Source organism: Dipodomys merriami, unplaced genomic scaffold, assembly GCF_024711535.1.
Source record: "Dipodomys merriami isolate MVZ:Mamm:240054 unplaced genomic scaffold, mDipMer1.0.p SCAF_10, whole genome shotgun sequence".
Lineage (NCBI taxonomy): Eukaryota > Metazoa > Chordata > Mammalia > Rodentia > Heteromyidae > Dipodomys > Dipodomys merriami.
Window position 1 is genome coordinate 26,721,661 of NW_027202271.1, and position 14,788 is coordinate 26,736,448.

At 35.9% G+C, this 14,788-nt stretch overlaps 1 protein-coding gene across 4 annotated transcripts in view; it reads left to right on the top strand.

Moving 5' to 3' along the window:
- Positions 1-14,788, top strand: part of Msrb3 (methionine sulfoxide reductase B3) — a 119,051-nt gene that overhangs the window by 12,387 nt on the left and 91,876 nt on the right. For 2 of the 4 annotated variants that reach the window (XM_069988109.1, XM_069988116.1), the window contains exon 2: positions 14,327-14,453. The exons of 1 other annotated variant lie outside the window; for it this stretch is intronic. In XM_069988109.1, the coding sequence (XP_069844210.1) occupies positions 14,378-14,453 (76 nt within the window). In that variant the 5' untranslated portion in view covers positions 14,327-14,377. Of the gene's footprint in view, positions 1-11,185; positions 11,266-14,326; positions 14,454-14,788 lie in introns of those variants that run through there. One more of the 4 variants, XM_069988124.1, reaches the window with a different exon arrangement.

Below are 14,788 nucleotides of genomic sequence, written 5' to 3' on the forward strand. Positions count from 1 at the left end.
TCATAGACCTTATTTACACTATGGCTTCAGTTCTATCTGTGTTTAATTAACTTCTGTACATTAGCCCAGTTTTCTATCCTAAGCTACAACCTCTTTATCATTTCTGCCATATACATGTCAACAACAGATTTTGGTTTTCCAACTTAACTTCACCTTGTTTCTAAGTAAATAGTGTTGCCATTCATCCAGTTGCTTGAACGATAGTCGTAAGTGTTAGGGGGTTGAGGTCAAGGGGAGAAGGGAAGGTGGAGACAGGAAGGGTGAGTGAATGCCATCATAATATTCAGTGTATGTATGTGAAAAATGGAACCAGCTAAAGGTAAATAGAATGACGAAAGAGGTAATACTGATCAAGATGCATTGTACTCACAAACTGACATGTTGAATTGAGACCCCTTTCTTTTACTTAAAGAAAGTTAAAAATAATTGAAATCATGTCCTACACCAATTCTTCTGCAAAGATTTCTGCAGTGCAAATTATTTTCATTACTTTGGGTCTTATGTAACACCTATCCATTTTATTTCTGTTATATTAGTCTTTTTTATTTTGTTTTTTATTTTTTTTTTGGGTCTGGTCGTGGGCCTGAACTCCGGGCCTGGGCACTGTCACTTAGCTCTTTAGCTCAAGACTAGAGCTCTACCACTTGAGCCACAGCGCCATTTCTGGCTTATTTTTTTCTGCTTATGTGGTGCTAAGGAATAGAACCCAGGGCCTCATGCATGCAAGACAAGTGCTGTATCACTGAGCTACTTTCCCAGCCCCCAATATATTAGTCTTTTAATTTGTACATCTCGTTATCAGTTCCTTTTCTTCCAGTTCTATCCATTTTCCTGCAAATGATGCAATTCCACTTTTCTTTATGGCCGAGTAATACTCTGTTGTATATATGCATCACATTTCTTGATCTATTCACCAGTTATAGCACATCTGAGCTGTTTCTATAGCTTGCCTATTGCAATGAACCATTGGTATGCACCTACTTTTACTGTATCCTGACTTACATTCCTTCAGATATATACTCTAGAGTGCTGGATCCTGTGGTAGTTCTATGGATCTAATGGTAGTTCTTGAGGAAACACAAGGACAGGACTTCCTGTGCTCTAGATTTCTGTCCTTGTTTTGGAAAAGGCAAAATAGTATTAAAAGAGAAAACCAATGCCATGTTCAAGTTGAGCTCACTTTGAAAAGTCCATAGCCTCTCTCTCATTACTTATCACGTTCATTATTAAATATCCCAAAGAGATTCTTTTTTTTTTTTTTTGGGGGGGTCCGGTCGTGGGGCCTGAACTCTGGGCCTGGGCGCTGTCCCTCAGCTCTTCAGCTCAAGGCTAGTGCTCTACCACTTGAGCCACAGCACCACTTCTGGCTTTTTTCTTTTTGCTTATGTGGTGCTGAGGAATCTAACCCAGGGCCTCAGGCATGCAAGGCAAGCGCTCTACCACTGAGCCACCTTCCCAGTCCCCCAAAGAGATTCTTACTTTGGTCAGAAGACATGAATCCTCTCTTATAGACAGACACTAAAGGAAAAAGAGAGTTATTTCAGTAACTTCATTAAATTTCTTCAGTAGGAGAGAGTTCATTCAGTTGAACATTTGAAGAACTCAGTGAGAAAGTGCAGCAGTGGAGTTCACTAAACACGGTGAAAGTGAACTATACAACTCTTAGGTGGAGACCAGAGGGAGGGACTGGGAGAGAATGAGAGAGAAGAAGATACTATACTAAAAGATAAGTACTCATTACCTGACTTATATAATTCTAATCCTTCTGTATATAATAACAATAAAGTAAATTGATATTTTAAAAAACTAAAGAACTCAGTTACAGTCTGAAGATCTTATTTTCTGAAGATACTGGGAACATCTTGAGAATTAATTGCATTCACTGACGCTTTCTTACTGATCTAACAAGTCAGTTTGTAGGCCTAGACCATATACATACAACGTTATTAAAAATAATAATAAATGGCTGGGTGCTGGTGGCTCACACCTAATAGCTACTTAGGAGGCTGAGGTCTGGGGATCACGGTTTGAAACCAGTTGGGGCAGGAAAAGTCCAAGAGATTCTTTTTTTTTTGCCAGTGCTGGGGCTTGAACTCAGAACCTAGGCATTGTCCCTGAGCTTTTTTTGCTCAAGGCTAGCACTCTACCACCTGAACCTCAGTGCCACTTTTTTTCTGTTTATGTGATGCTGAGGAATTGAATCCAGTGCTTCATGCATGCTAGGCAAGCACTCTACCACTAAGCCACATTTCTAGCCCCATTTTTTTTTTTTAGCCGGTCGTGGGGCCTGAACTCTGGGCCTGGGCGCTGTCCCTCAGCTCTTCAGCTCAAGGCTAGTGCTCTACCACTTGAGCCACAGTGCCACTTCCGGCTTTTTTCTTTTTGCTTATGTGGTGCTGAGGAATCGAACCTAGGGCCTCAGGCATGCAAGGCAAGTGCTCTACCACTGAGCCACCTTCCTAGCCCCTTCTAGCCCCATTTTAAAAACAATTTTATTTTATTGTAAGGGTAATGTCAGAGGGGTTACAATTACATAAGTAAGGTAATGACATTTCATGTCAAACATTGTTACCCTCTCCCTTGTTTTCTCCTACTTCTCTCCCTCCCCCCCCCCCCCCCCCCCGGACTACTCCCAGGGCCTGAGTTCAAACTGCAGTATCAGCACAAAAATAAAGAAAAATGGAAGGAAGGAAGGAAGGAAGAAAAAAAAATCTATTTACCATAATGGTAGATATAAATAAGAGATTGTGACTCTAGACCTAAAGAGAAGGAATTTTAGGAACAGCTCACTTTTTTTTTTCAGCTCACTTTTTTGACCTATATGCAAACAATATAAACCTAGTGATAACAAAATAGTTTTTAAAGTCAAACTACAAACACATGTTAGAGTGTTTCTGAACATACAGCAAATACTAACAACTTCACATTGTAAGACAAAAAGTATTCAGGAACTTAATGAAAAGATGGCTGACAATAAAGTTGGTTAAATTTCAGGAATGCAAGAGTTGACTCAACATACATAAATCAACAACCATAATATGGCATACAAACAGACTCAAGTATGAGAATCTTATCATTTTTATTGATTCAGAAAAGCCTGTGACAAAATTAAATACCATTTATGATAAATAAGCTCTGGAGAAACTAGGAAGAGAAGACTTGTTCCTTAAAGGCCATAATAAACCTATAGTTTATATCATACCAAATGTGGAGAAAAAAATTTCTTCTAAAGTCAAGAATGAGACAAGGGTATCCACTCTTTCGAATGGAATTCCTAGCCGTAGCAACAAGGCAAGGTAAAAAAGTAAAAGTAATCCAAATCGGATAGAAAGAAATTAAATAATTGATCTTACATTTAAAGAACTCTGAAGTTTTCACTCCAGAACTACTAGTGGATAAACACGTTTGCCAATTATATCAAGGAATAAACTTAACCAAGGAGGTGAAAGAGATAAAAGACCTCTACAGTGAAAACTATTAAAACCTTGAAGAAACTGAAGAATATACCAGAAGATATAAATAAATCTTAATGCCCTCCTTCACAGAAATAGAAACTTTAATCCTAAAAGTCATAAGAAGCAGTCAGTAAATACTGACTGAATTTATAAATAAAATTATAATCATTTTTCTGAAAATGGCATGAATTCAGTAGTTTTATAATCCCTTAGCAGGCCATATGTCTTAGTAAATTTATAAGGGTGATGCTGGGAAGACTTGGTTGCAGTGTTCTGATTGTTACTTTCAGAAATCTGTTGTAACTATTCTTGCTCAATTTGGTGAGATAGAGCAATATTATGCCTGTGTACACAGACTAGATGAAATCAAGCATTGTACCATTTGTGTCTAGATGTGGTAAGACATTGAAAAGCTGTATTTTCTAAGCATTTGTTTTCCCCTAAATATATGGGTAAGTTATAAGCATATTCCTCAGTTCATTTTTTATTCAACAGATATATTAAACATTTTACTATGCTCACCATATGCCAAACAGTATACCAGACCAGCAGTTTCCAAGGGGTATATTGGATTCCCAGGCCCTCTCAAGCAATTCACAGTCAAAGCTATTTTCATATTAACACTAAATTGCTTTTTGCAGTGTGTTGATATTTGTATGAATGTTATAAAAACAAAAGTAGACAAAACGGCTTGTGTCAAGGCAACAAACTACTGTTATTCTGTCTTTCACCAACATAAACATATGGAAAATAGTTGATTTCACTTAAGAATACCCTTACTGGGCACTCAAGAGGCAAGGATCTGGAAGATCATGGACAGAGAAGAGCCAAGGCAAAAAGTTCCCTAAACTTTATCATCAAAACAACCATCAAAAGAAACGTTGGAGATGTAGCTCAAAAGATAGAGTGCCAGCCTTACACGTGAAAGACCCTCAGTTCAAAACCCTAGAAAAATATTCTTGAGAAAGTAGCAAAATTTGTCTTTCATTAAATTCGAATGACTACATGCATATCTTTTTAATATTATGTATGAAAAAATGAAAAATATGCTTTTTTTTTGTTGGTTGTGGGCCTGGGCACTGTCCTTCTGCTCTTCAGCTCAAGGTAAGCACTCTACTGCTTGAGCCATAGCGCCACTTCCGGTTTTCTGGTGGTTTACTGGAGATAAGAGTTCCACGGACTTCCCTGCCCGGGCTGCTTTAAACCGTGATCCTCAGTCTCAGCCACTTGAGTAGCTAGGATTATAGGCGTGAGCCTCCAGTTGCTGGCAAACAATATGCTTTTTTTTTTTTTTTTTGTCGGTCATGGGGCTTGAACTCTGGGCCTGGGTACTGTCCCTGCGCTCTTCAGCTCAAGGCCAGCGCTCTACCGCTTGAACCACAGCACCACTTCCAGTTTTCGAGTGGTTTATTGGAGATAAGAGTCTCGTGGACTTTCCTGCCCAGGCTGGCTTTGAACCGCGATCCTCAGATCTCAGCTTCCTGAGTAGCTAGGAGTACAGGTGTGAGCCACCAGCGCCCGGCTTGAAAAATATGCTTTTATGAAACACTTCTGTACACCAAAGCACAGTTGTCTCTAGGGACAGTATTTGTGCAATTATTTGAGACACCATTTGCTTGAAACAGTGATAAAACAGACCCAACTATAGTTATTTAGGCTTGGGTAGTTCATGAACATTTTCTATAAAATGAACAGTGATTCTGTTACTTAAAGGAAAACATTGATGGTATTTATTGTCAATGATAAATTTTGAACTTTCAGGTTAAAAATAAAATTTTGGAAAATGATGTCACCTGTGAGTCTGATAGCTTCTCATTATTTAAAAACTTTTCTTGAAATATAGTTTGATATCATGTATTTGAAAGACCTGTATAACTTAGTGAATCACTATTTTCCAATTGAAATGTTTCTAATGTGACAAAATCATGTCTAATGGGCAATGTCCATTTCAAATGCAAGATAGAATGAAAGATCTTAATGTAACAGTGTGAGAAATTAATTGATATGGTTTCAGATGATCACTTGTTGACTTGGAAGAGTATCTACAATTATCTGTAAAGGTTATTAGAATAAACCTTCTATATCACTACTTATCAGTGAGGCTAAATTTTCTTTATATATTTATGTCAGTGGGACAACATATTCCAACAGATTGATGGCAAAAGTAGAAATGAGAAATGAATCCAGTTATTTTCTGTTAAACTAAACATTAAAGAGATTTGCAAAAATGTAAAACTCTCTCTAGTATGTATATTTGAATAATTTGTTTCACTAAAGTGTTTTATAAATGTACTCAAGCTTTTAGAACAAAAACTTTTTGTGCTGGGCACTGGTGGCTCATGCCTGTAAACCTAGCTACTCAAGAGACTGAGATCTGAGGATCATGGTTCAAAGCCAGCCCAGGCAGGAAAGACCATGAGACTCTTATCTCTAATAAACCACTAGAAAACTGGAAGTGGTGCTGTGGTTCAAGTGGTAAAGCACTAGCCTTTGAGCTGAAGGGCTGAGGGAAGGTGCCCAGGCCCGGAGTTCAAGCCCCAAGACTAACCAAAAAAAAAAAAAAAAAAAAGGCATACCATCTATACCTGGATATGAATTTTTATAAATATAAATTAGCTTAATGACCAAAAGCACAAGAGTGCTTTTTAATTTCTTTTCTTACTGAAACTCAAATGCTTTGCTAACATTCTTCAGGCTAGTCTGAAGAATGTAAAAATTTGAGAATGTATTTGTGTTCTCTATTTTTTATTTTTCATTTTGTCAATTTTTTGCTAATTTGACTGGTAATTTCTTAGGAAAAGGATTGGGTTTCTCGTTTCATCAGAAAAGAATAAAGTTTTTAGTTTCTGTCTATAAAGCAAATCTCTTGATTTTTGTGTAAAAAGAGCAGCATGTAACGTTAATATATTGAGTACGCAACTAATAAAATTGAGTCATTTTATACTAATTTATTTTCATATTTTTGTGTTTCATGAGCAAGACAAGATACTATATATCTATATCTAAATATCTCCAACCATGTTCTTTAAGTATGTTGTAAAAGGCAATATTAAGTTATCAATTCTTCGTTATATTTATGTGATTTGCATCTTGATCCCACATATTAATACATCTAATTTTCATCTTAGGAGCTTGTGTTCTTTCACAGTGAATACTTCTCATGCATCACAATCAGAAACTGAAAATCAGTTGATAAACTTACTAAATGTTGTTAGGGCATCACATTACTCATTGTTGCCTTTCTCTTTCCTTAGACAGGTTCCTTAACTTTTGTGCTGTTGAGGATGGAATGAATCTTGGACTTCTTATTTTCTTAATTTAATAGTACATAGTACATTTTATGTAAATAATAAATAGCACATTTTATTAAATGGTAGCTACATTTAATCCATTTGAAGATATAATCCTATGCAACCTTTTCTTGAAATGTACTTTTAAGTGTTTTCATGATCAATTTTTTACATGAAGCATAGTGTTAGCTTGTTGTATATTGTCCAATTTGTTTACGTACAGTCATTTGAATTAATATATACATTATAAGTTAAAGATATGTGTATTTTAAGAGGTAGGAAATTAATTATATAGTTATCATATAGCAAATGTATTTTCTATTAAAAGTATATATCAAATTGACATGAGAATATATTTGTGTTCTCTATTTTTTATTTTTCATTTTGCCAAATAAGCATTATATTTATTTCATATTTAAATATATAACCAGTTTTAAGATATATCAAATTATAATTTGTTTTATATCTTGACGATTTTCCCTGTGGGTTTGAAGTTACTTTCTGATAAGTATAGACAAAAGTCTAATCTAATATAAATTGTCAGATGATAAATATTGATATTAGAGATATCTGTTAATATTAAAGATTAAAATTCAAAGCATTTAAAACAACGAGTTAAACACATTTTTGTATAATTTTTCTTGGTAAATGATGAATAAAAGTCTTTCTGAAGTAAAACAGATAGCTCCAGATTGAATTTTTAATGTGAATTAACATTAAGATAACCTTAAATTTGAGCAGTTGGAGAGCTGTACATTCTGGAAAGCTAGTTGCCGGTGGAAATGTTGCTGGCCACAAATACCTCTTAAGAGTAGAGAAGATTCTTTTTACATTTGAATTAGAAGAATATTTGTTGAGTACCTATTAAGGCTTGAACAATGCCCCCAAGAGCTTTCATTATTCACATTATTTTATTCAATTTTTCTATAATCTTGCTGAGTTCATACTCCTATCCCACTTTATGGATTAGAAAACTGAGGTCAAAATAATTTTCTCCCAAATTCACTAAGCAATAAGGGAAGAATCTAGAACTCTAGCCTTCCTGACCTGCAAAGCTCAGGTTCTTGTACACCTGTGAGTCCATGAGACTCTAATCTCCAATAAACCACCAGAAAACTGGAAGTGGTGCTGTGGCTCAAGTGGTAGAGTGCTCATCTTGAGCTGAAGAGCTGAAGGACAGTGCCCAAGCCCAGAGATCAAGCCCCACGACTGACAAAAAAAAAAAAACACAACAAAAAAACCCCAAAACCAAAAAAACCGTTTTGCTATTTAAAAATCATTTGTAGCCTTTAATCTTAGCTACTCAGGAGGCTGCCATCTGAGGATCACGGTTTGAAACCAGCTGGGGCAGAAAAGTCTCCATGAGACTCTTATCTTCAATTAACCACCAGAAAACTAGAAGTGGAGCTGTGGCTCAAAGTGGTAGAGCTCTAGCCTTGAGCAAAAAGAGCTCAGAAACAGCACTCAGGCCCTGATTTCAAGCCCTATGACTAAGAAAAAAAACACCAAAAAGAAAAGAAAAAGAAAAAAGAATCATTTGTAGTTATTTTACATATTTTTAAATAAAATAGCAAATATTTCTCAGTTGCAGTTTCTAATGGAATAAATACTAATAGTTACAACTATATGAACAAAAGGTATTTAGAATCTGTGCTAATTCTTTGGCGTGTAAAAGATTCTATGATTAAAAAACTGAAGAATGAGTACCTCTAAAGATATAAGAATGAAAGGAAAAAAAATAGAGCCCTTCTTAGTGTATATTTTCTTTGTTTTCAACCCCCAAATGTACCCCTGCCATTCCTTCTCCAAAAGCTGGAAGCAATTCTTCTGAAATTTCATAGCACTTTATTTTTTTTCTACTGTTAAGGAATTTAACACATGTCTTATGTTCTCATTTAGACTAATATATTTTTTGACAGCACAGACTATATCTTAAATTTTAGTGTGTGTAATGTGTGTACCATACATATATACACAATTTCTATGTAATAGAAACTTAGAAGGGAGAACTAAGTAACTTAAAAAAAAATTCTATGCCTTAGAATCATTCAACTCAGAAGTAGTTTGAAAGACTGAGGAGTCTTGAAAGCCAGAGTTTTCTTGTTTCTTAAAACAAGTACAGTCACAAAAGGATATCTGTTTAACCAAAAGTATGTCAATCACTGACCAAAATTGGCTATTGATATTCAAGTAGTAATTAAATAATCCACCTTTTCACTCACAGAACAGTGGTTAACTAAGAACTATGTCAGGCACTGTGCTGATGAGCACAATGTTGGTATAGAACTTTATAGAAGACACTGCATGCTGATCTGGGATAAAGTTTCTTCCCTTTGTAATTGTAATGAAATGAGAAAAAAATGATAATGTAACTCCTTCACAAACTATATTCTACCTAAAACTTTTTCACTGATTTTAGATTATTCTCTTAGTTCTTGATGCTACTGAATTTCTTTCTTTTTTTTCTTTTTGCCAATCCTAGGGCTTGAACTCAGGGCCTGGGCACTGTCTCTGAACCTTTTCATGTTCAAGACTAGCACTCTAGCACTTGAGCCACTGTTCCACTTGTCTCATGGGCTTTTGTATGGTCAAAAAACACTTCAAAAGCTTGAGATACACACATTTCCTAAAGTTCTCTCAGATCTATGTGGGCAGCCTTTCCATGCCTATTTGATTACTAAGCTTGTTTGAAGGGCTAACTTGTGTTTCTCAGGACATCATTTAGGAAATCCTAAACCATTTTGATAATTAGTAAGTCATCAAAAAGTTTTAAGCAGGAAGTTGTAGACCATTATGTCATTCAATTTTACTCAAACACATAATGTCATATTCCTCTATTAGGTTGTGTTCGTAGAAATTAAGCACAAACTATTTCCAACATTTTGGACCAGCTATTCTAGGAAATAGAATGATGAATGAAGCATCTTGTCCGGCTTTCAGAAAATGTTACATTCATTTTCTATAAACATTATTCACCTATGTAACTATTTGAATCAGAAGCAAAACAAAAAGAGGACGTAGGGCTGGATCCCCTTGCCTCAGGCCTGTGTTCCTATCTGCTTGGTAGGCTTAGATCAGGGGTTCACTGTTCAAGGCTAGCCCATGAAGAAAAGTCTATGAGATCCCCTTCTCAATCCATAGCTGAGTAGAGTGTCACTTCTGTACCTCAAGGTATGTGGGAAGCTGAGTTCAGAAAGATTGAAGTTCCAGGACAGCCAGTGAGTGCAGAAACGTTTTAAGAGATTCCCTCTCTATGGAAAGGGAATCTGGATATTGTAGTGCTGCCTGTGATCCCAGCAAAGAAGGGAAGTCTAAAGCAGTGGATCCCAGCTAAGGGGAATCCCTGAGGCACAAAACAAGTGCCTATATCAAAAAGAACCAGAAAATCACTTGAGACATGGCTCAAGGGATAGAATGCTAGCCTAGCAAGAGTGAGGTTCTGAATTCAAACACTAGTACAGGGTGGGGAAACAGAAAGTTGAAGATAAGTTTAGAGAATTATAGATATTCCAGTGGCTCTTGTACAGTGTTTAGTGCTAGTGTTAGTTCTTTGTTTGTTTGTTTAATAAGTTGTCTGTCATCACTCAGGAATGTATTCATCCTCTGCCTCTTGTTGACTAAGAATCATCCTGGCTAAGATTTTCACCCAGGAAATTCAAGGAGTGTAATAAGAAGAAAGTTGCCATGTTGAAACGTGTGTGTGTGTGTGTGTGTGTGTGGAGCAGCTGTTAATTTATTTGTTGCCATGTCATAAATATATTAAGTTTGGTTAGGTTAGAATGGGATCAATTCAATTATATGGATCCGTAGGAAATAGGAGCTAAAGGATATAGGATATAGGATTTAGGTATATAGATATATCCAAGAGTTTTAGAGAAAAAGTTTGAAAGTGAAAGAGAAGTTAAAGTTATATCTAGAATAATAAAAAGATCAAATGCAGAAATCTGAGATCCTCTCAGACTTTTTATTTCCTTGAACTTTTGTGTTTCTCTCAGTCAAGGGAGATTTTCAAGTGATATTCTTGAATGAAGTTTCTTTATTATTTGTTTATCATCAGGCATACTACTTAATAGGGAAACAAGAGTGGGAGGAGTGAGGTACAACCTAAAGCTTTTCATTACATATAGGTTAATAGCTTTGGGTTCACATGTGCTAACTATGGTCTGTGTTCATATGTACTATTAAGTCTATCCAGTTACTTGGTGTCCATGTGCTTACCAAATGTAAGACCAAAGGCAAATTACTTAACCTCTCCAAGTCTCAGGCTCTACATCTTAAATGGAAAAATTGTGGCATAAATTGATGAAGATTTAAAAAAAAATCTGAGAGAAAGTGAAATGTTTAGAATTGTGCCTGGAACATGTCAAGTGCTAAACCAACTGTTATCTTCAAGATTTCTTTATCTCCCTGTTTTTGTTTTTGTTTTGTTTTGTTTTTTAGAATAAAACACTGTGGGAAAAAGAGTAGCAGATTTTCTGGCCTAAATAAGAATCTTTGGAGAATGGCCCACTATCTATAGAGTTGAGTATAAATGGATTGTTAGAATTTCTAATTCTTACAATTTTAAATATAGCAAAATTTAAATATAGCAAATTTTAAGAACAATTTTAAATATTTGATACATTTAGACTATAATAGTAACTAACATTTCCTGAACATATTGTGAAAGTCCAGAGTTTCCTGAGTGTTTCTTACCAATTAATTGATATAATGGTTATTTTAGAGTTGAGGAAAATGAGGCTGATTGAGTAAATAACTTGTCCAAGGTGACACAATTATGGGCATGGCCAAGATTCAAACTCAGGCAGTCTGGCTCCATAGCTCATGCATATCCATTGTGATCCACTGTCTTTCACACAAATTATGTAATTCAGTTCTTGTCACCATGTTTTGTTTCATTTATGGTGAACATAAATTAAGTGGGAAACATTAGTTAATTTCAACTTTAAAATGTTGCATTTTCTGTTCTGGAGAAGAGTTGCTCCTGTTGTCACATGCTAGAGCCACAATAACTATGCATATTTGTTCAGTGAAAGTAGAAGATTTCTAATTTTAATCTCATCAGGGCATGCAGACACATGCACACTTTCTTCAGAAACGTCACTTTATACTTCAATTACATATGTTAAGGGTTGTGACTGAGGAATAGCACTTTATAGGCTTTCTGAAATTTACCTGCTTTTTCCACCATCCTGTGAGCATTAAAATAATTAGATCATATCGAATCTAAACCTATAAAATGAATTCTTTTGAAGGATTTGCAAATGAAGAATATTGTGCTAGACTGTACTTTTTGCGTTCTTTAATACAAAAAGATGAGATTGCTCTCAAAGTATTCCCTTAGTTGATGCTACTATAATACTGGGTCAGCTATTAAAAAACAAAAGCTGGGCAAAACTAAATGGCCACTAGATGGAGCTCTGACTATTTGGGTAGAAAAAAGCAATGCCGGGAGGCCATTAAATCACACAGTCATATCATGCTGGAGGAGCCCTGGTATTTGCTGCCCTCAGCTTTTAATTGTAGAAAGCATCTTTGTTCTTTGCCTGACCTGCAGAGTGACATCACTGCCTTTCTTCCTGTGCGCTGGTTTTGACACAAGCCAGATGGCCACAGTGATGGGTAGGCGCCCAGCCTGCCTGGTACAGCACTTGATGAAACAGAATAGGAAGACGTTTTATGGTTGGCTGCAGGAGCACAAAGAGGCTGCAACTTTGTTAAATGATTACATTTGCCCTGCATACTTCATTCCTCACTGAGAAGGATCTCAAGGAAGAAAAAAGTACATTTTTATTGATAACATTGCGAGGTATAGACTTTTTTTGGGGAAAAAAGAGTACATTTTTATTCAGTGTTGTGAGGTATAGACCTTTTTTTTTTTAAGTACATTTTTCTTTATAGTGTTGTGAGGTATAGACCTTTGATCTTTTATTAGTCAGTAGTCTGCTCCAAAGGCATGCTCTCTTTCCCTGCTCTGCAGTCACTCGTGAAAATGACATGTTTATTTTTGTTTAATGGTTCTTTCAGGGTGTGCATTGTGATACTTACCTCCCCTCTTCCTCCTCTTTGTCTCCAGTTAGTAACACAAAAATGTTTTAGTTTTGTAGAGAGTGTAGTTTGGAGAAGTCAGAGTTCAGGCATGTTAATACAAGCAGATTTCTGTCAGATAGACTCCAGAGTGATTTGGTAAAATATATTACTGTTTATTATGTGTTTGTTCTTTGAGGAGGTCAGAAAAGTCCAGGAAAAGACTTTTATTTTGGGGTTGGGGAATGAAAGTGGTGGTCAGAAAATGAACAAGACATAAATTTTATATCCATTTTTGGATATGTGGTGGTTAAAACTACTTAAAATGCTAATTTTAAATGCAACATAAGACATTGATATTAGTGGAGTGTTTTCTATTTTCATTTAAAGCTAATCCTTACCAACTGCAATACTATAAAACATTTTTGAAAAAAAAATCTTAAGAACTGAGCTTTTCTTAAAGCCTAATATTCACAACAATTCTGAGATTCTTCCATGATTCATTTTCAGAGATTTTAGAAAAATATCTTCTTTTAATGCTAGATTATAAGTGTTGTTCAGAGAATTTCATCTAGAAATTATAAATTGAACAGAAGCTTATGTTTTCTATGCTCTATTTAAGCTTAACACTTTCTAAAGTGAAGTTGCTCAGTTGTGCTTAAGGTTTTTTTTTTTTACTCTATTTTAAAAATGAGTTTCTCTAACAAAGGAATAATTCTTAATAATACAATATTTAAAAAGCCTTCTCCAGAAAGGAAATTTGCAAATAGTTGCTAGAAGAAGACATAGCAGTATAAGCAAAGATGAAAGCTGGGTGCCAGTGGATCACGCCTGTAATCCTAGCTACTCAGGAGGCTGAGATCTGAGGATCACGGTTCAAAGCCAGCCTGGGCAGGAAAGTCCATCAGACTCTTATTTCCAATAAACCACTAGAAAACTTGAAGTGGCACTGTGGCTCAAGTGGTAGAGCGTTCACCTTGAGCTGAAGAGTGCAGGGACAGTGCCCAAGCTCAGAGTTCAAGCCCCACGACCGACCAAAAAATAAAAAAATAAATTAAAAAAGAAAGATGATGTACTTGCAATCAGGTCTAGGAGGGTTTTCTAGTCCTTTTTCTATTGGTCATTGGCTTTGTGCCCTTATGTAAGCCTAGGTTTGCTCACATAAATATTGGGGGTTAACCCTAGATCCCAGGTTTATTGTAAAAATTAAATAATACAATGCATATATTGGGCCCCAGACAGTTTCTGTCACATGGTATAAACTCAGTAAGAGCTGTTCATTTCAACTATTTTAAACTTCAGTCTCTTGCAAAATGCATTCATAGGTTACACAGCCATTACATCGTGCTTTTATTCATAGATCTAAATAAACCTGGCTTGAAAGTAAGCTCGTTTCAGGAAAATAGGCATTAGAAATTTATTAGCACTATGGGTGCAATTTCAGATAAAAATCATAACCATCAACTGTTAAATGAATGTGTTTAATCTTTGTGTGTTGTATGTGTGTGTGTGTGTGTGTTTTATAATTTTGTCTTTCCTTTTTCTCCTACTCAGCTCTTGCCCCTGATCTTTGCCTCTGGTTTTGTTGGTGAAGATATTACAGTGATGTCTGCATTCAACCTGCTGCATTTGGTGACAAAGAGCCAGCCAGTAGCCCTTCGAGCCTGTGGGCTTCCCTCAGGTTGCTGTTTGTTATACTGTTTGTAGTGAGGGCACTGGTCTGAATGGGTGTTTCTGCTGGAGGAAATGGTACACCACCACACCTTGCTAAAGTTCATTTTCTTTTATTTGGCTTCTAATTTGAAGATGGAAATTGGTTACACATCAACACTCTACTTTGAGTAAATTCATTTCCACGTTCTTTACCAACCTTGGAAACCCTGTTGAGTTTCCTGGCCCCGTATATAATTGTCAGTAATATTTTACAATATCGTCTTGTTCCTTAGTGCACACTAAGATTTGCACATCTGCAAATCATAATATTCATAAAGAGGCTGGCAGTTTTAGTAAGAAACT